The sequence below is a fragment of the Salmo trutta genome, chromosome 11 (assembly GCF_901001165.1).
Source record: "Salmo trutta chromosome 11, fSalTru1.1, whole genome shotgun sequence".
Classification (NCBI taxonomy): Eukaryota; Metazoa; Chordata; class Actinopteri; order Salmoniformes; family Salmonidae; genus Salmo; species Salmo trutta.
In genome coordinates this window covers 9,357,480-9,379,534 of record NC_042967.1, presented here as the reverse complement: position 1 = coordinate 9,379,534, position 22,055 = coordinate 9,357,480, and the positions used below count along the sequence as shown (strand labels likewise).

The 22,055-nt window shown below is 43.4% G+C and overlaps 2 protein-coding genes across 3 annotated transcripts; both read right to left on the bottom strand.

Annotated features, from left to right (window-relative positions):
- Positions 1 to 3,792: 3,792 nt before the first annotated feature.
- On the bottom strand, positions 3,793 to 7,243 carry LOC115201929 (zinc finger protein 664-like). 2 transcript variants are annotated; one of them, XM_029765823.1, is made up of 3 exons: positions 7,031 to 7,243; positions 6,079 to 6,203; positions 3,793 to 5,657 (listed from the first exon to the last, which is right to left on the bottom strand). In XM_029765823.1, the coding sequence occupies exon 3, from the start codon at positions 5,214 to 5,216 to the stop codon at positions 4,365 to 4,367; it is 852 nt and encodes a 283-aa protein (XP_029621683.1). In that variant the 5' UTR covers positions 5,217 to 5,657; positions 6,079 to 6,203; positions 7,031 to 7,243; the 3' UTR covers positions 3,793 to 4,364. The 2 variants fall into 2 exon arrangements, with proteins under 2 accessions (XP_029621683.1, XP_029621682.1); XM_029765822.1 differs by lacking the exon at positions 7,031 to 7,243 and having other exon boundaries at positions 6,079 to 6,505.
- Positions 5,255 to 22,006, bottom strand: LOC115201996 (transcription factor Ken-like). Its single transcript, XM_029765856.1, has 5 exons — positions 21,972 to 22,006; positions 21,396 to 21,526; positions 20,210 to 21,208; positions 5,421 to 5,657; positions 5,255 to 5,266 (listed from the first exon to the last, which is right to left on the bottom strand). Exons 1-5 carry the CDS (start codon positions 21,979 to 21,981, stop codon positions 5,255 to 5,257), a joined length of 1,389 nt encoding a protein of 462 aa, XP_029621716.1. The 5' UTR covers positions 21,982 to 22,006.
- Between the last annotated feature and the right edge of the window lie 49 nt (positions 22,007 to 22,055).

The window sequence follows — 22,055 nt, the reverse complement described above, 5'->3', positions numbered from 1 at the left end:
GGGTGTGGTTAAATGAGAGTTACACGCGCTGTTCTTTGATTTACTGTGCTGCATATAGATGGTAGCTCATGCAGTCACGAAAGCTGCGCGTTTCCAAGGGGCAAAAATCAGCCTGTTGTTGTGATTCTGGAGCTGTTGGTTAACCAACAACTGCAACAATGTATTTGAGATACGACAAGTGCACATTGTACAAATGTATTTATGTTTTCAATAAACATTGGAGACAAAATATACCTATCTGTTTTGCTCCATTATTGTGCATGTGTCGGTTTTGTTGCTAAACAACCAACCCATCTATTACTTACACATCAAATCTCCTAAGATCACTATCTTTAAAGATGAGAGCAGACTTGTTTTAAAAAGAACAGTGTGTTAGCAATAATATAGTAGAAAATAATGACTTTATTCCATCTACACCTCAGTAAGGTAAATATTAAACTGTCCTTGTTCTAGCCTAGGTTTATTGTCTCTCTAAAAACAGGTATTTACAAGCCTGTTTCAAATGACAATTTAACAAAGGGTTAATAAGGGGTGTGTGGTTAATTACCCTCTTAACCCAAGACACTTCACATGATAACTATAATATGTCAGCTAAAGAATGGTTCCCAGACATCCCCTGCGTACATCTCAAGCCACACTGCTACGATTTCTCCCCATTGTGGACACTCCTATGTCTGATAAGGTTACTCAGGAAAGAGAAGCTCTTGTAACATAGTTTGCACTTGAAGGGCTTCTCCTTGGTGTGAACGGTCTGGTGCTTCTTCATATAGTTCTCATCAGTGAAGCGCTTCCCACGCATGTGGCAGGCTTTCGGCTTATCGGTGTCCGTCCTAATACTCGCCCTCCCATGTTGTGACCAAATGACACCAGAGGTGGTAGAAGCAGGATCCACCACCCTCAGGTGGTTAGTCGTTGAGCTCCCTCCTTGACCTCTAGCCATTGTTTGGGTGTTATTGGGAGTGTGTGATGTGTTATAGGCTAGGTATCTCTTGTGGTGAACGCCCATCCTGACCCTGTCTGTATTGGTTGAGTAACTCTGAGGTAGCTGAGGAAGGCTAGAACCAGGTCCAGGCCCAGTCTTTGTATGAACCCATTCACCAGGCATTAGATGAGATCCTGAAGGAGAAGACAGACTTCCTGTTAAGTCTCCCACCACTCTCTGTGAATCCTGAAGCCCAGAGTGACCTGCTCTGTTCATTATGGATACTGTGGTGTTAATATCATAGTATCAGGAGGGACTATCTCTATCAGCTTCCTCCCTCCACTGACCGTGAAGAGAAGGGTCTGGGCTGCAGACTGGATCCCTGATTGGAGCCTCTGGGTATATCTATTTGAATTCAATCCCTTTTTGACAGCACCCTTTTTGATTGAAATGAAACCTTCCATACATATTTGCCCAATGTAGAAGTGCTCAGAAAGTGACTTTTTGGACCTGAATGCCAAAACATTCTCAAGAGGTTTGGAACCAGTTCAGGGAACAGAACCGAAAACCGGAAAAGAACGAAACAGAACCGGGAACAAAAGCGATCTCTAGTGTTCCGGAACGGAACAGTGATCTAGGGTTCTGATTCGTCAGAGCTCAGTCCCTGCAATGATACATAAATAACCATGTCAGTCAGCACAGAGTCAATTTTGTATTAAACCTTTACAGACACCATCACACCAACCATCACCATGTCATCTACTCTGCCTCATCATACTCATTCTTTCCTCAGTTCACCTCATCCAGTTCCCTACTACATCCTAAACCAACAGAATTAACTACTAACTAACTAGTACTACATTACGTCACTATACTCTATACATGGGCCGTGTGCATTTTTTACTGGTGTATCCTGAGGTTGATCTTCTCTGAGAACCTCTTCCAACAGTGGGTACAGGCAACGGCCTCTCCCGTGTGGATTTTCATGTGTATATTTAGAACCTCTTCTCACACCGGGGTCAGCTGTAGGGTTTCTGTCCTGTGTGGACCTTCTGGTGCCTCTTCAGACTGGACGAGTGGGAGAAACTGTCCGGGCACAAGTGGCAACCGAATGGTTTTTCCATCGTGTGCATCCTCTGGTGGATCTCCACCTGTTTGGGGAAACTGAAGTTTTTCCCACAGAATGAACACAGGAGTCATTTCTCTTTGGCGCTGCCACCTTTACTAATTCTTTCTCTACTACTGTCATTTACAAATGGGCTTGTGTAGCCATTTGCTGTTGAGGCACTGGCATTGTCTGAGGTCTGGTTTAACATAAGGAGAGTGTGAAGAGGACGAAGGCCAGGGAGTGTCTGTGTTGTCGCAGGGTCCATGTTCCAATTGATAGAACCTATAGAAGGCGGGCTGGCCATGGTCTCTACCAGTCTGTTGTCATGGAGACTAAGTTTGGGTGTTTTGTGTTTGACTGTCTGTTTCTGATTGTGGTTAACAGTGTTGTACCCTAGCCCAGAGTTGAGGATGCTGTCCCATCCACTGACCTCCAGTTCTGGTCTGTTCGGTGATGCCGTCCCCTGGGCTCTTGGCTGCACTCGTCTGAGTCTGGAAATCCAAGATGGCCACCCAGGTGGCAAGAATCGTGCAAGCAACAGGCGGGCCACAAATAACAGCGCAGTACAGCAGTGGTGTGCAGAACGACATCTCACAACGCATAACTCGGCGATCCTTGTCACAGAGTGGCTATTGCAGCACCGGGTTCCACTCCTATCTGTTAAAAACAAGATGATGCTCCAGTGGGCACACCATCACCAACACTGGAGGAGGGAAAAACATTGCCTGGTCTGACAAATCCTGGTTCCTGTTGCTTCATGCTGATGGCAGAGTCAGGATTTGGTACAAGCAGTATGAGTCCATGGACCCATCTTTCCTGGTGTCAACGGTACAGGCTGGTAGCGGTGGTGTAATGCCGGCCAGTCTGCAACAGCTGCGCGATGCCATCGCGTCAGCATGGACCAACATCCACGTGGAACGTTTCCAACTTGTAGAATCCTCGCTCCGAAGAATTCAGGCTATTCTGGAGGCAAAAGGGGGTCCGTCCCGGTACTAGATGGGTGTACCTAATTAACTGGCCGAGTCCTGTATGTCTCCCTTACCTTGCTCCTCCCATCTTTAGTCCACTCAGCAGATCAATACTCTCTGGTCAGTCTTCTATTGTTTCCTCTTTCACCAGCAGCAGATCAGGCTTCCCATCCTCCATGTCTACTTCATGTGCCCTTGACCCAGGCACTCAACCCTAATTGCTCCTTTAAGTCCCTTTTGAAGCTACAGCAACAAGATGATGTCAATTTGTTTTTGCTTTTCTCCAAATTGCATTTTAGAGTTTTAAATTGTGTAGAAATGCAGTAAATAAGCTTAACTATTATCGAAATTCCATGGCCATGGTTCCCCAGACCCTCCTCACATCCCTCCTCCTTCAACAGCAGCACCTCTGGACCCTCCTCCTCATGGAAGAGACAGGTGATACAGATTACACAGACATACACTCCCTCAGGTATGTACACACGCACAGATAAATACCCTTTCAACATGGAGTGTTTACCCATCCCCACTACGTTTCAGTCCTATACTGTAGTTACATAATGACTTCATTGTTGTTAAATCGATCATGGTGGACATAAACATTGCTGTGGGTAAAAATAAGTCAGCTGTGATAAGTCAAAAGTCAGACCAACCTGACTAACTATTTTGACGTGTACAGTAGGTTTGTTAGTATTATTTAGTTATTTGCTTATAAAGTGCTGTTTTGTGTATGCAGAATAGGGTGAGATCAGATATGATGTATGTTAAAGGGAGTCTCAATGAAAGTCTTAGAATTTAAAAGTCACATTTTGTGTTTATTAAACACAAACACGTTTGAAATACACCATATGAAAACCACGTCTCAACAAAAAAGCTGCATGAACTTGATAAACTGCATATAAATTCTCATTAAAAGTGTCTTGGGGGAAAAATGAAGTAGTTGAATGGAAGTAATGAAATTGGCATTTGTGAACATCACATAGCCTACACAGTACTCTCCAACCCTGTTCCTGGAGAGCTATCGTCCTGTAGGTTCACTCCAACCCTAATCTAGCACAACTGATTCTAATAATTAGCTGGTTGATAAGCTGAACCAGGCTCGATACAAGTAGGGTTGGAGCAAAAACCTAGAAGAGACCCCTGGCCTACACAGTACAAACACAATATGTAGCAGACTTTTTAGGCTTATATATCTACCATGTCTGGTTGCAATATTCTACCCAGGAATATTCAACACTGAAATCTGTTACTCTTGTTATTCCAAATGCATCTGTGGATCTTTTCTGCTGACAACAATGAATGTACCTTTGTCTTTAATGCAGGGTTTGATCTAAACGTCTAATGAGTGGAAAGGTTACTTTCTATGTTATAGAGTGGAATGGTTTTTCTGCTGGTGTATCCTGAGGTAGCTCCTCTCAGAGAACCTCTTCCCGCAGTCCATACAGGCGAACGGCCTTTCTCCCGTGTGGACCTTCAGGTGCATCTTCAGGTTGCCAGCCTGGGCGAAGCGCATGTGACATTGGGTACAGCTATAGGGTTTCTCCCCTGTGTGGACCCTCTGGTGCCTCTTCAAGTCACCAGCCTGGGCGAAGCGCATGTGACACTGGGTACAGCTGAATGGCTTCACCCCTGTGTGGACCCTCTGGTGCCTCTTAAGGCTGGACGAGTGGGAGAAGCGCATATGACACTGGGTACAGCTGAAGGGTTTCACCCCTGTGTGGACCCTCTGGTGGATCTCCAACTTCTGGAGGCAGCTGAAGCCTTTGTTACAGAACATGCAGAGGAACCGTTTCTCATTACTATTGTCTGGTGTTGTTCCCCCTGCCTGCGCCTTGGCCTTTTGGTCCTTCGAGTTCAATACCTGATTGAAAAGGATGTTGCCATGTGAATCGGAAGGCCCCGTTGTGGTGGACACTGGGTCGCGATCCCTGAACCCGTGTAAAGGGGAGTGGGTGGCGACATTTAGATTTGTTCCTAAGCTTCCACTGTAATCTAACAAATCTCTGCCCTGTGAGTGTCTGTCTCCTAGATGACTATCTGCATTCCATGTGGGAGGAGCGTCTCCCTCCACTTTCACAGTCACCTCATCTACGACTATAACCTCCCCTTTCTTATCTAGGCACCCTTCAGAGTATACACTACTACTGTACCGGTTCCAGTCCCCTCTAGACAGATCATTCTGTGTCTCTAAACCCAAGGATATGTTCCCAGGGTCCATCTCTGTAGTGTAAGAACAAGACGAATCATTGCCAGTCTCTAACGCGTCACCTGCATCTCGATGGGAATGAACTGTCCTCAGGCTTGGGTTACCGTAAAGTAAACACTCTGAGCCAAGAGCAGGAGGACAGCCCAGTGGCCCCAGCCCCAGTCTCTCTGAGTCTGACCTGTGGTCAGATCCTGTGTGTAAAAGCCTTTGTGTTACAATTAAAGTCTCTGTGTCGGTCTCTGACTTGAGGACAGCGTTCAGCGTTCCACTGTCCTCTGTGATGTTGGTCCTGGGCTGGGGCGAGGCGGTGAGGTACTTCGTGGCTAAAGGGGATGCCACTCCAGCCGCTGCTTCAGTCTGGATGTCTCTGCAGTGTTGTGGGTCGTCTCCTTCAGTCCTCTCCTGCTTGACCAGAGACGGTCCTCCAGGACCTGCAGCCACTGCATCTACAGACTGGCACAAGAAGAGTGGAAGTTATTACCGGTACATGAGTTGAATTGGATAACAACGTCATAGGGAAGTCTCACAAGCTATAATTTAGAATGTACATGTTAGCAAGTGAAAAAAAATAAATAAAAAATAATTTAACCTTTATTTAACTAGGCAAGTCAGTTAAGAACAAATTCTTATTTACAATGACTGCCTACCCTGGGCCAAACCCTAACCCTCACGACGCTGGGCCAATTGTGCACCGCCCTATGGGACTCCCAATCACGGACGGTTGTGATACAGCCTGGAATCGAACCAGGGTCTGTAGTGACGCCTCGAGCACTGAGATGCAGTGCCTTAGACCACTGCACCACTAGGGAGCCCCAAAATAAACTGGCCACATTTGATGTACTGTCATTTTTTTATGTTACACTATGACACTAACCTCTATCACAATAACATGCTGGGTTGAGGTTCCACTCCCCTCATCAACAGTGATTGGTTGGTCATCTCTCCATGTATTGCGTCCCGCTGGCTTCACAAAGCTCCTGTGGCCTCCAGTGAGATGTCCTTCACCAGAGACAGTGATTGGGGGAAAATAGGTGGTTAGGTTAGCTACTGTCAATGCTCAACTCTATATAGTACACTATTGACAGTTTTGACAGGGTCGTGTCCGAATGCCCATACTTGCGTCCTAAATAGTATGCCGTTTGAGTATGCAAAAACAAAGTGTAATAGTATGCGACATTTCAAGAATCTAGTATACTTGAAATATTAATTTCGTCTTTGACAACAGCTGATCAATTAGATAAGGGGATGCGCTACCGAAATCAACGAATAGCGTGAAACAACCTAATCGCGCATGACGCATTCACAGTAGGCGAAAATAGAATGTTTTATAGTATGTGAATTTTCAATAATCGAGATGGTTTAAATGCCTGGATGTTATACTCAGCTCAGCTCTTTATCTAGTCGAATTAGATGCACACTTTTCCATAATGCATTGGAAGAGGTGAGCTGAGAGTGATTTGCCCTATTTCTCTTTGAGTAGCCAAACAACAAGTAGCCTACTTAATTGGGAAGATGTAGATTTTGTTCTCATAATAATTGAGTATTAAATCGTAGGCACTATATCGTTGAAAACAGAATTATTTTTTTTTCACCTAAAGAGAATTTCTGTTTTCTCATTGAAAAGTGTTTCTTGTTCTTTTGGCCAACGTCAGAGCTTTTAAACTAAATACTACACCATCTTTTGATTTCTGAACGTGCCGGCACCGGGGATTCGGGATGTGACTGCGTTACTGATGTCATGTTAATTAGGCCTTTTGATTTTAACATATAGATTGTTTTAGTTTTGCAGGCTAGGCTACCTATTTAATGTATTGATGAAGCCTTACCAGTGATTCTGATCTCGTTCCCAATGATCCGTGCTTAGTTTTATGTTGCTGTCCAGGGGTTCTGAATTTGCGATGCATCCGACTGTCCACGTTTTTCTGTGCAATAGCCTTTTTTATTTGAACATTTGATGTGTGTACTAGGTTATTTCATTTATATACGGTGCATTCGGAAAGTATTCAGACCTCTCAACTTTTTCCACATTTTGTTACGTTACAGCCTTATTCTAAAATGTATTTAAAAAACGTTGCCCTCAATCTACCCATAATGACAAAGCGAAAACAGGTTTTTAGACATTTCTGCAAATTTATTACAAATAAAAAACTCCCAAAGGTGCTTCAACAAAGTACTGAGTACAGGGTCTGAATACTTATGTGAATGTGATATCAGTTTTTTATGTTTAATAGATTTGCAAAAAATTACCTGTTTTTTCTTTGTCATTATGGGGTATTGTGTGTCGATTAAGGGGAAACAAAACCCAATTTAATCAATTTTAGAACAAGGCAGTAACGTAACAAAATGTGGGGTGTGAATACTTTCCGAATGCACAGCATTTTGGTTTCACTAATTCATATGTTGAAATGGAACCTAATTCTGTTTCTGTCTTCAGTTTTAAATAGGATAGATGGGCTATGGCAGGGGTATGCGACCCTGTTCTTGGAGTGCTGCAGGTACTGATATGTTACGTTTCGTATGGTATGTATTCATTTGTGGATGTCGTTTTGTTGCTAACCTTACTTTGCTACCTGCCAACTTTACGGTTTTTACTTTTTAATTACCGTTAATATTTTTAGTTTTTCCCTCGCTCAACTTTTTCACTCCGGACGCTTTATTTGGACGTCGTTCGTCAGAACCTCCACCAGCCGAAGCTAAGTAGTAACATTAACATGTGCCTTCTAAATGGCAGTCGCTGTACTCATAATATACAGGAGAACGATCGCTGTGCTGTAAACCCAGATTCAGACGCAATCGTTAGGCAAGGGTAATTTAAGTGTAGGAAAGGATGAAACAGCGTCTGTGCCACCAGTAAGTACAGATAGTAGTATAAATCCCTTCGCACAGTTCCCGCAACCGGACAATTTTCTCATGGCTTCTGGAAGGAATTGCTGTGGGAATGCTCAACCGGTGTCGCTCATTCAGCCGACAGAAACTTTCAACCGGTTCTCCCAATTAAGCAGCGAGTTGGAGTCAGAGGCCGAGCCTTCTCTAGTCCTCCCGTTACGGGGTCTGAGACGCCGAAGCCTCCCACCGTTAGCTCTGACAAATTGAAAACCCTAGTCATTGGCGACTCCATTACCCGTAGTATTAGATTTAAAAGTAATCATTCAGCCATCATACACTGTTTACCAGGGGACAGGGCTACCGACGTTAAGGCTAATCTGAAGACGGTGCTGGCTAAAGCTAAAACTGGCGAGTGTAGAGAGTATAGGGATATTGTTATCCACGTCGGCAGCGCAACATAGCTTCAGCGTGTAAATCAGCTAGAAAGATGTGTCGGCATCGAGTAATTGTCTCTGGCCCCCTCCCAGTTAGGGGGAGTGATGAGCTCTACAGCAGAATCTCACAACTCAATCGCTGGTTGAAAACTGTTTTCTGCCCCTCCCAAAAGATAGAATTTGTAGATAATTGGACCTCTTTCTGGGACTCAAACAAACAGAACCAAGCCTGGCCTGTTGAGTGACGGACTCCATCCTAGCTGGAGGAGTGCTCTCATCTCATCTACGAACATAGACAGGGCTCTAACTCCCCTAGCTCCACAATGAAATAGGGTGCAGGCCAGGCAGCAGGCTGTTAGCCAGCCTGCCAGTTTAGTGGAGTCTGCCACTAGCACAGTCAGTGTAGTCAGCTCAGCTATCCCCATTGAGACCGTGTCTGTGCCTCGATCTAGGATGGGCAAAACTATACATGGCGGTGTTCGTCTTAGCAATCTCACTGGAAAAAAGACCTCCTCCATTCCTGTCATTATTGAAAGAGATTGTGATACCTAACATCTCAAAATAGGACTACTTAATGTTAGATCCCTCACTCCAAAGGCAGTTATAGTCAATTAACTAATCACTGATCATAATCTGGGTGTGACTGGCCTGACTGAAACATGGCTTAAGCCTGATTCAATTTACTGTGTTAAATTAGGCTTCACCTCCTGGTTACACTAGTGACCATATCCCCCGCACATACCGCAAAGGCGGAGGTGTTGCTAACATTTACAATAGCAAATTTCAATTTACAAAAAAATACGACCTTTTCGCCTTTTGAGCTTCTAGTCATGAAATCTATGCAGCCTACTCAATCACTTTTTATAGCTACTGTTTACAGGCCTCCTGGGCCATATACACCGTTCCTCACTGAGTTCCATGAATTCCTATCGGACCTTGTAGTCATGGCAGATAATAATTCATATTTTTGGTGACTTTAATATTCACATGTAAAAGTCCACAGACCCACTCCATACGTTTGAAATCGCAACAAATAATCTGCTTAGACCCCAACCAAGGATCATCAAAAGTCGTGCTATAAATTCTCAGACAACCCAAAGATTCCTAGATGCCTTTCCAGACTCCCTCCGCCTTCCCAAGGACGTCAGAGTACAGAAATCGGTTAACCACCTAATGGAGGAACTCATTTTAACCTTGTGCAATAACCTAGATGCAGTCGCACCCCTAAAAACAAAAAACATTTGTCTTAAGAAACTAGCTCCCTGGTATACCGAAAATACCTGAGCTCTGAAGCAAGCTTTCAGAAAATTGGAACGGAAATGGCGTAAAACCAAACTGGAAGTCTTCCGACTAGCTTGGAAAGACAGTACCGTGCAGGATCGAAGAGCCCTCACTGCTGCTCGATCATCCTATTTTTCCAACTTAATTGAGGAAAATAAGAACAATCCAAAATGTATTTTTGATACTGTCGCAAAGCTAACTAAAAAGCAGCATTCCCCAAGAGTGGATGGCTTTCACTTCAGCAGTGATAAATTCATAAACTTCTTTGAGGAAAAGATCATGATTATTAGAAAGCAAATGACAGACTCCTCTTTAAATCCGCGTATTTCCTCAAAGCTCAGTTGTCCTGAGTCTGCAAAAAACTCCCAGGACCTAGGATCAAGGGAGTCACTCAAGTTTAGTACTAGATCTCTTGACACATTGATGAAAATAATCATGGCTTCTAAACCTTCAAGCTGCATACTGGACCCTATTCCAACTAAACTACTTAAAGAGCTGCTTCCTGTGCTTGGCTCTCCTATGTTGAACATAATAAACGACTCTCTATCCACCGGATGTGTACCAAACTCTAAAGGTGGCAGTAATAAAGCCTCTCTCGAAAAAGCCAAACCTTGACCCAGAAAATTAATTTTTTTAAACTTACCGGCCTATATCGAATCTCCCATTCCTCTCAACAATTTTAGAAAAAGCTGTTGCGCAGAAACTCACTGCCTTCCTGAAGACAAACAATGTATACGAAATGCTTCAGTCTGGTTTTAGACCCCATCATAGCACTGACACTGCACTTGTGAAGGTGGTAAATTACCTTTTAATGGCGTCAGACCCAGGCTCTGCATCTGTCCTCGTGCTCCTAGACCTTAGTGCTACTTTTGATACCATCGATCACCACATTCTTTTGGAGAGATTGGAAACCCAAATTGGTCTACACGGACAAGTTCTGACCTGGTTTATATCTTATCTGTCGGAAAGATATCAGTTTGTCTCTGTGGATGGTTTGTCCTCTGACAAATCAACTGTAAATTTCGGTGTTCCTCAAGGTTCCGTGTTAGGACCACTATTGTTTTCACTATATATTTTACCTCTTGGTGATGTCATTCGGAAACATAATGTTAAATTTCACTGCTATGCAGATGACACACAGCTGTACATTTTGATGAAACATGGTGAAGCCCCAAAATTGCGCTCCCTGGAAGCCTGTGTTTCAGACATAAGGAAGTGGATGGCGGCAAATTTTCTACCACTTAAACTCGGACAAAACAGAGATGCTAGTTCTAGGTCCCAAGAAACAAAGATCTTCTGTTGGATCTGACAATTAATCTTGATGGTTGTACAGTCGTCTCAAATAAAACTGTGAAGGACCTCGGCGTTACTCTGGACCCTGATCTCTCTTTTGACAAACGTATCAAGACTGTTTCAAGGACAGCTTTTTTCCATCTACGTAACATTGCAAAAATCAGAAACTTCTTGTCCAAAAATGATAGAAAAATTCATCCATGTTTTTGTCACTTCTAGGTTAGACTACTGCAATGCTCTACTTTCCAGGCTACCCGGATAAAGCACTAAATAAACTTCAGTTAGTGCTAAACACGGCTGCTAGAATCTTGACTATTGATCATACACTGCTCAAAAAAATAAAGGGAACACTAAAATAACACATCCTAGGTCTGAATGAATGAAATAATCTTATTAAATACTTTTATCTTTACATAGTTGAATGTGCTGACAACAAAATCACAGAAAAATAATCAATGGAAATCCAATTTATCAACCCATGGAGGTCTGGATTTGGGGGTGTCTTGCTAATTGCCTATAATTTCCACCTGTTGTCTATTCCATTTGCACAACAGCATGTGACATTTATTGTCAATCAGTGTTGCTTCCTAAGTGGACAGTTTGATTTCACAGAAGTGTGATTGACTTGGAGTTACATTGTGTTTGTTTAAGTGTTCCCTTTTATTTTTTTGAGCAGTGTATTACTCCAGTGCTAGCCTCTCTACACTGGCTTCCTGTTAAGGCAAGGGCTGATTTCAAGGTTTTACTGCTAACCTACAAAGTATTACATGGGCTTGCTCCTACCTATCTTTCCGATTTGGTCCTGCCGTACATACCTACGGTCACAAGACACAGGCCTCCTTACTGTCCCTCAAATTTCTAAGCAAAAACTGGAGGCAGGGCTTTCTCCTATAGAGCTACATTTTTATGGAATGGTCTGCCTATCCATGTGAGAGACGCAGACTCGGTCTCAACCTTTAAGTCTTTATTGAAGACTCATCTCTTCAGTAGGTCCTATGATTGAGTGTTATCTGGCCCAGGAGTGTGAAGGTGAACGGACACGCACTGGAGCAACGAACCGCCCTTGCTGTCTCTGCCTGGCCGTTTCCCCACTCTCCACTGGGATTCTCTGCCTCTAACCCTATTACAGGGGCTGTGTCACTGGCTTACTGGTGCTCTTCCATGCAGTCCCTAGGAGGGGTGCGTCACTTGAGTGGGTTGAGTCACGGACGTGATCTTCCTGTCCCGGGTTGGCGCACCCCCCTTGGGTTGTGCCGTGGAGGAAATCTTTGTGGGCTATACTCAGCCTTGTCCCAGGATGGTAAGTTGGTGGTTTGAAGATATCCCTCTAGTGGTGTGGGGGCTGTGCTTTGGTAAAGTGCCTGTTTGGCCCTGTCCAGGAGTATCGTCGGACGGGGCCACAGTGTCTCCCGACCCCTCCTGTCTCAGCCTCCAGTATTTATGCTGCAGTAGTTTGTGTTGGGGGGCTAGGGTCAGTCTGTTGTATCTGGAGTATTTCTCCTGTCTTATCCGGTGTCCTGTGTGAATTTAAGTATGCTTTCTCTAATTCTCTCTCTCGGAGGACCTGAGCCCTAGGACCATGCCTCAGGACTACCAGGCCTGATGACTCCTTGCTGTCCCCAGTCCACCTGGCCGTGCTGCTGCTCCAGTTTCAACTGTTCTGCCTGCGGCTATGGAACCCTGACCTGTTCACCGGACGTGCTACTTGTCCCAGACCTGCTGTTTTCAACTCTCTAGAGACAGCAGGAGCGGTAGAGATACTCTGAATGATCGGCTATGAAAAGCCAACTGACATTTACTCCTGAGGTGCTGACCTGTTGCACCCTCGACAACCACTGTGATTATTATTATTTGACCCTGCGGGTCATCTATGAACATTTGAACATCTGGGCCATGTTCTGTTATAATCTCCACCCGGCACAGCCAGAAGACTGGCCATCCCTCAGCCTGGTTCCTCTCTAGGTTTCTTCCTAGGTCCTGGCCTTTCTAGGGAGTTTTTCCTAGCCCCCGTGCTTCTACACCTGCATTGCTTGCTGTTTGGGGTTTTAGGCTGGGTTTCTGTTCCCCACTTTGTGACATCAGCTGATGTAAGAAGGGCTTTATAAATAAATTTGATTTGAATTACCCATTTCGTATGATATGTTACATATTTGCAGAACTTACAATATGTTATGAATTTGCAAAACATATATGTTACGAATTCTAGCTAGGGGGCTAACGTTAGCTAGGCTAGGGGTTAGGGTTAAGAGTTAAGTAAAAGTGTTAAGGTTAGGGGAAGGGTTAGCTAACATGCTATGTAATTGCAAAGTACCTAAAAAGTAGTAAGTAGTTAAAGTTGCCAATTAGCTAAAATGCTAAAGTTGTCCGTAATGAGATTCAAACTTGCAACCTTCGGGTTATCCGACTAAACTTTTTGCCTTAAGTAACCATCTGCCTTATGTAACCATACTAATTTGGTCTCCCGGATTTACATTTACTATGTTACATCTCGTCTATGAGACCAGGCTGACCCCTGGGCTACAGTGTAGGTCGAATGTGACAAGTTTCCTATAACCAGCCTGAGTAGGCCTATAACTCTATTCCTATTATATTTAGAGGAATATATCGATTTGGAAATTAGCCATTATCAGGTTGGTTAATGTAATGTCTGTTGAATTTGTAAAAATCCAACCGCACTCAGCCCTGCCCCACCTACTCAGCCAGTCATGAGTAGCTACTGCGTTGCGGCCGTTGCATACTGCATACTTTTTTACTAATGGTACAATGGTACTTGCTAAATAGTATGCCACGATGAGTACACTGTTTGCAATTTAAGTATGGGTATTCGGACACAACCACTGTCTAGAATTGGCACTGATTAAAGGTAACACTTCGCATAACTTCTTGATATACTATTTATAGATTATGTTCCATGCATCATCTTATTTTCATTGAGTAAATAAAAAAATATGGTTAGAATAGGATGTGTCTTTGTGCAAGATTGCTAAGTAATCGGGGGAATTATTGCATACTATCCCAAAACTGTCAAAGACCCAATTCTGGTTATCTATGTGGTTAATAACGCATCTAAAGTCACACATGCGCAGAGGGGAACGGGGCAACAGGCCCAGAAGCCTCGTCGTCCTGCTAAATGTACCTCTTGCCATCCCTCTGTATTGGTCGAGGATCTTGACACTACTGGGACGACTGGCGAGGACGCGCTCTCGCATTGTCCTCTCTGCGCGCTCCCGTGCCACCTTCAGTTCCAGTAGCTGTAGTTTCCTCCGCAATGCCCTGTTTTCTTTCTGGCTTTGAGTTATTTCCAAACGAAACACTGCATAGTCGTCGTCTACGAGTTTACAGATGTCAGCCACGGCTGCATTAGCTAGCACCTCCATAACGGAGGCTATTTGAGTGTGAAAAACCACACAGTTAGCCATTGTTAGAAGCTAGCTAGCGTTACCTAGATAACATCTATCAATATTTTGAGTTCCGGGGTTAATACATGTCTAAATAACAACAAAAACGCTTAACGTGGAAATTGTTCTTGGTCGTTCTTGATTCCGTTTACTTGGCGGTCTTAAACGCTTAAGGTGCATGCCGCCACCTACTGTGCTGGAGTGCGTGGTCAATCACGATTCTCAAAGCTACTTTGGTAGAAAAGAAAACAAACCCATAAAACTAAATCCTCATACTACTAAGAAAATAAAAAAGAGCCCTACTAACTTCCAACAGACCTTCTCCCATCCCCCAAACCCCTTCCAACCCCCCCAACCTTAATGACCCTACACTTAAATATCTCCCTCTCCTCAACATACCAGTAACAATACAACACATGCTCCACTGTTGCATCAACCATGCACTCCAGACGCATAGCATTATGCTTACTTAACACCACCTCTAACTTCCTAATCTGACCTTTGAATCTTGGTCCATCGACCTTTCTTTAGAGGACATACAAATCCTGGCCCTTGGGCTCAGAGTCCCACCTCTTCTGCCACATATCTATCAAAATGTCTCTGATCTTACATTTGACCTCACCTCTACCCAGTGGTAGAGTTCATCTGTTTGTCTTCTACATACAGTATTTGAACGTCTAATTCAGGATTGTATACGTCTGTTCCTGTGCGACCACTATCTGGGTCGTTTACTTCTTCATGTGATTTTCCGGCAGACTGGACGCTTTGATGCATATTGCTGCTGTTCACAGGTCGGAGTGTGAATTGTACATTTTGGTCCCAAAAAAAGAGAAAAGGGGATACATTTAAATTGCACCACTATCTAACCCTGCACCTATATGCTATCCCCCAAAACCCACCACCCCATCCCAATACTTTGGCCCCAAGAGATCCTACATCAGGCCGCTGGTCTGGGAGGATGGAACCCCTTCCCTCAAAACTCCCTGTAGATCTTCTGTAGTAAAATCTCTCATACCCAAATATTTCTCTGCTGCAACTACCACATCTATCTTTGATTTCTGTGATTTCCGCTCCGTCAGTGCAGTGCAGTTGATCACCATGGCTATAAACACAAGACATCCAACCTTTCTAAAACGTATACTCTCTGGAGCTCTGTCTAACTTGTTGGGGAAGTGGTCAAAGTAGCTGATTTGTGTCAAAAGTTGAATGTTGGAAGGCATGTCACAATGGGCCCTTTAGAATGCTGAGGAAATCCCATGAAAGTAGATGGACAAAAAGCGTAATAATTTAAAAAGTATAAAATATATCAAACACTTGTTTTAAAGTATATGACAACTGTAATAATAGAGAACAGAAGACGAGGCACTGAAGTTAAGTAAATGAAAAATATATATATTTCACAAGGTATTTGGAAAACAGGGGGATGTTCATGAAGTCCTCTCTGGGCTGGAGGAGGATCAGTGGGTAGAGGGACTCTCTGCCTGGAACGGGGGAACCCCTTTCCCTCGGAGCACCTCTGACCCCAGGGTGGACACACGTTAACTAAGCATAGCATACTGTACATCTGAAATTCATTATTTGAAATGCAAATGTAGACCGTTCCTTTTATTTTGACTTTTTTCTATGCTAATGAAGACAGAACTAATTTAAGCAGTGAAATGTGATACCAATGTTTTGGTCAAGATTCATACCTGGGAGATGTCTGAAGTGAAAATGCAATACACTGGGTTGTGATAGCGTTAGTATCTCTGTAGCACATCTGAATGGAAGCAAGTTTGTGGTTGAGAAATGAACACTGGATCCAGCAGGGTATTACTTTCTGTGGTTGCAGCTTGTATCAACTGTGCGTACCCTCTCTCGTAAAACAACGTCAAGATGGGCTTGTCGATCTGGACAGCAAATCCTTGTGGAAGGAGTGTGTGTACTGGTCTCAATGATTTTGTGACTTCTTACCTGTAGAAAACAAAAATTGTGGCACTTCTAACAGACTGAGTCAGCAGGGCTATTAATCCAAAGTGAGACCAAATGTTGCTATGGTAACCAGGGAAACGTCACCAACGAAGTTACATGAGTGGGAAGTTAGTTCAATGAAAGCAGTTGATGAGGTTACTAAAACAGCTCTCTATCCTTTTATTGGTAGAAACTATTCCTGTTCTGATTTCATATTTGAAAAGCAGAGGAAGATTTCCTACACTAACTTTTTGTCTAACTTCTTGGGAAAGTGGTCAGAATTTGTTGTTCAATTTTTTTTTATGAGGTTACCAAAACAACTGTATCGGTAAATATTTTTTGCTCCGATTTCAGATTTGAATAGCAGAAAAGTAGAGGAAGTTCAAACACACTTTTTGTGAAAGTGGTCAAAGTAGCAGATTTCTGTCAAAAGTTATATTGTTGTTTACAGTGAATATAATAGAATGTTGGAGGTCATAATGTCACAATGGACCCTTTAGAATGTTGAGGAAATCCCATGAAAGTGGATTTCCAATGCCTTGCAAAGAAGGGCACCTATTGGTAGATTGGTAAAAATAAAAAAAGCAAACATTGAATATCCCTTTGAGCATGGTGATGTTATTAATTACACTTTGGATGGTGTATCAATACACCCAGTCACTACAAAGAAACCGGCGTCCTACCTAACTCAGTTGCCGGAGAGGAAGGAAACCGCTCAGGGATTTCACCATGAGGCCAATGGTAACTTTAAAACAGTTACAGAGTTTAATGGCTGTGATAGGAGAAAACTGAGGATAGATCAACAACATTGTAGTTACTCCACAATACTAACATAAATTACAGAGTGAAAAGGAAGCCTTTACAGAATAAAAATATTCCAAAACATGAATTCTGTTTGCAACAAGGCACTAACGTAATACTGCAAAACATGTGGCAAAGCAATTAACTTTTTGTTCTGAATACAAAGTGTTATGTTTGGGGCAAATCCAATACATCACTGAGTACCACTCTACATATTTTCAATCATAGTGATGGCTGCATCATGTTGTGGGTATGCTTGTTATCTTTATGGACTGGGGAGTTATTTCAGGATAAAAAATACATTGAAATGGAGCTAACAACAGGCAAAATCCAAGAGGAAAACCTGGTTCAATCTGCTTTCCACCAGACACTGGGAGATTAATTCACCTTTTAGCATGACAACCTAAAACATAAGGCCAAATCTACACTGGAGTTTCTTACCAAGAAGACAATGAATGTTCCTGAGTGGCCGAGTTACAGTTTTGAATAAAATCTACTTGAAAATCTATGGCAAGACCTGAAAACGGTTGTCTAGCAATGATCAACAACTACTTTGAAAGAGATTGAAGAATTTTTAAAATAATAAATGGGCAAATGTTGCACAATCCAGGTGTGGAAAGCTCTTAGAGACTTACCCAGGAAGACTCACAGCTGTAATCGCTGCCAAAAGGTGCTTCTACAAAGTATTGACTCAGGGGTGTGAACACTTATGTAAATGAGATATTTCTGTATTTCATTATCAATACATTTGCAAAAATGTCTAAAAACATGTTTTTGAATTCAGGCTGTAACACAACAAAATATGGAATAAGTCAAAGGGTATGAATACTTTCACTGTATATTCCGGACTCTGACAAAGCTCGTACTAATATTTCTTAATTTCTAAACATTTATTTAACTAGGCAAGTCAGTTAAGAACAAATTCTTATTTAAAATGACGGCCTACACCGGCCAAACCCGGACGACACTGGGCCAATTGCGCGTCGCCCTATGGGACTCCAAATCACGGCCGGTTGTAATACAGCCTGGATTCGAACCAGGGTGTCCATAGTGACGCCTTTAGCACTGAGATGCAGTGCCTTAGACCGCTGCACCACTCGGGATTATGTGTATCGTTTTGTATTAATTACTGCACTGTTGGAACACAAGCATTTGGCTGCACCTGCGATAGCATCTGCAACTCTGTGTATGCGACCAGTGAACTTTGATTTGATTAGATTTGTTAAAGCGCTGTCGGGTGAATGCACAATAGGGTGAAAACCACACATACACAGACCTCAACTAAGAATCTGCATTAACTTGATAAACTGCATTCATTTTGTCATTAAAAGTGTCTTAGGAAAAAAAATCAAAGTTGGTGAATGAATGTATAAAATAGGCATTTGTGAACATCATATAGCCTACACCAATGGTCCCCAACCAGTCAATCTTCAAGGCATTCCACACCAAAAATTTCTGTTGAAAAACTGACGATAAAGTCTGTGATAAAGGCTTGCGCTCCTTTTTAAAATTGCATTTGTGTTGCGCTGTTGGCGGTAGGCGTTGTCACCGGTTAAGCAAAGTTTTCCCATTTTGAACCATTTCATTTGTCTGAAAGGACAAACCTACCAGGCGTACCGAGAGATCTGTGGCTAAATCGAGTGCGCCTACTGCACTGGCCAATCGGATAGCTCAAATCACTGTGCCTACAGAGCTTCCACAGTAAAGTTTGATACTAGCCTACGTAACACTTCACTTTTAAAACCATGACCACAGAGACTGTCAAAGAATACAGTAAAAAGCTGCTGTTTTCATGAGTGAGTTCATGTTAAAAAAAAAATCTGCACCATTGCAAAACATAAAACGCTTTTCTCTACTACTTCCACTCGCGATGCAGCTGCAATGAATGAGTAGCCAAGTGTATTGCTAGCACTGCGTTTTTTACTATTATTAGTCCATCGTCGTGTCTATTTTAAGAGGAATATTTCACTTTCTCTGGTCATAGGAACATTAATTTGTGCATGAGGCAGATGCGGTGGGACTCGAGTTTCGCCATCAGGTGGAAGACGGTGTCCCCTCTCTCTGGTCAGTCTCACCAGAGGAAAGGTAGGAGAGAGCAGTGACTGTGAGAAGTGGACCCTCTGCTGTTCTCTCCCTCCCTCCACTGAGACTAATGCTGTGTTCAAAACAACTGGGAACTCTGAAAGAATTGAGATCCAACTGGAAAAAATAGTTTTGAACGGTCATGAATTCCAAGTCAGAAACTCTGGCATCTTTCTAGACCTCTGACTTTCCAACCTGAAGATCACTGACATCATGATTTGACCTCGTTTTTTCCCCGAGTTCCCATTTGTATTGAAAGCATCATGAAAATCAGATGCAGGTACCATCAGTCCAGTAAAATAAAAAAGCAAATTATTTCAATTTATGCTTAGCAAGTTGCTACACCAACTGATCTATTTTGTAAACAAAGCTTGAGTTTTGAAATATGGTCTGAGAAGAACAATATTGGCAGGCCAGGCATATAGCCAGTATGCTGTGATAATGTATTAGGCCTACTGCACAAACCTCATTCCTACAGAACTGTTAAGTAATGTTTAAAAAAAATTCTGAGCGACAGATCAGTGAAAGTGATCTTGAATAGGTTGGTGACCACTGGCCTACACAGTACAAACACCTTTTTTTTTTTTAGGCACAATGCCTGGATGCAATATTCTACCCAGGAATATTCAACACTGAAATCTGTGACTCTTGTTAATCCAAATGTTCTGCTGACAACAATGAAAGTGAATCTTTTAATGCAGGGTTTGATCTAAACGTCAGAAGCTATCGAGTCAAATGGTTACTTTCTATGTTATAGAGTGGAATGGTTTTTCTGCTGGTGTATCCTGAGGTAGCTCCTCTCTGAAAATCTCTTCCCGCAGTGCGTACAGGCGAACAGCCTCGATTCAGTGTGGATCTTCAAGTGCATCTTCAGATGGTGCTGGTGGGAGAACCTCTTCTCACACTGGGGGCAGCTGTAAGGTCTCTCTCCTGTGTGGACCCTCTGGTGCCTCTTCAGGTCACCAGCCTGGGCGAAACACATGTGACACTGGGTACAGCTGAAGGGTTTCTCCCCTGTGTGGACCCTCTGGTGCCTCTTCAGGTTGCCAGCCTGGGCGAAGCGCATAGAACACTGGGTACAGCTAAAGGGTTTCACCCCCTGTTTTTTGCTTGATGTTGCTTCCCCTCCCAGAGCCTGGGCTCTAGCCCTGTCTTTTGAGTTCAACGCCTGATCCAAAAGGGCGCAGCCGTGTGAATCAGAAGGCCCCATTGATGTGGACACTGGGTCGCGATCCCGGAACGGGTGGACAACGTTTGTATTTGTCTCTAAGCTTTCCCTGTAATCTAAGAAATCTCTGCCTTGTGAGTGTCCGTCTCCTAGGTGACTATCTGCATTCCATGTGGGAGGTACGTCGCCCTCCACTTTCACAGTCACCTCATCTACCACTATAACCTCTCCTTTCTTATCTAGGCACCCTTCAGAGTATACACTACTACTGTACCGGTTCCAGTCCCCTCTAGACAGATCAGTCTGTGTCTCTAAACCCAAGGGCATGTTGCCAGGGTCCATCTCTGTAGCGTAAGAACAAGACAGATCATCAACGCCAGTGTGTAACACCTCACCATCTCCACGGGAATGAACCGTCCTCTGGACCTGGTGAAATATCGGTAAGTATTCTGAGCCGGGAATAGGAGCACAGCCCAATGGCCCCAGCCCCAGTCTCTCTGGGTCTGACCTGTGGTCAGATCCTGTGTGTAAGAGCCTGTGTGTTACAGTTAAAGTCTCAGTGTCCGTCTCCGACTTGAGGACAGCGTTTGGCGTTCCACAGACCTCTGTGACGCTGCGTTGGGAACTGGACTGTGCTGGGGCTGTGTCCTCCGTGGCTACAGGGGGTGTTCCAGCCGCTCCAGTCTGGATGTCTCTGCTTTGCTGTGTGTCCTCCTCTCCTTCAGTCCTCTCCTGCTTGACCCCAGGACCTGCAGTCTCTGCATCTGCAGACTGACACAAGAAGAGAGGAGGTTGTTACCAGTAAATTAGTCAAATTGGATAAATGTTGTAGGGAAGAAAGTTTCACAAGCTCCCTTATGGCAGATAAATAAGGATGTACTTGTAAGCAAGAGAATAGCCGGGCACATTTGATTCACAAAGTAACTGTAGTTTTTTTATGTAACACTATTACACTAACCTCTATCACGATAATGTGCTGGGTTGAGGTTCCACTCCCCTCATCAACAGTGATTGGTTGGTCATCTCTCCATGTATTGTGTCCCGCTGGCTTCACAATGCTTCTGTAGCCGTCAGTGAGATGTCCTTCACCTGAGAGAGTGATTGGGGGAAAAGAGGTGTTTAGGTTAGCTAATGTTAGCTAATGCTCAACGCTATATTGTACTCTATTGACAGTTTTGACACTGACTATAATTGGTAAGGATGTAAGATAACGCTTCTCATAAATTATTGATATACTATTTATTGAGAAATGTATTATGTTTGATGCATCACAATGTTTTCATTGAGTCAATAATAGGACATGCAGTAAATCAAGAATTTGATAAGAATATGGTTAGAATATCATATTGTGTCTTTACTCAAGATCGCTAAGTAATCAGGCGAATTATTGCATACTATCCAAAAAATGACCAAGACCCAATTCTGAGTAACACATCTGAACACATGTGCAGAGGTGAACGATGCGACAGGCACGGAGCTATATATGAACCGCGACAGGCTGCACAAGCTCGGCCTTCTGCAACATGTACAGTACCTCTTGCCATTCCTCTGTATCGGTCGAGGATCTTGACACTACTGGGGCGACTGGCGAGGACGCGCTCCCGTGCCACCTTCAGTT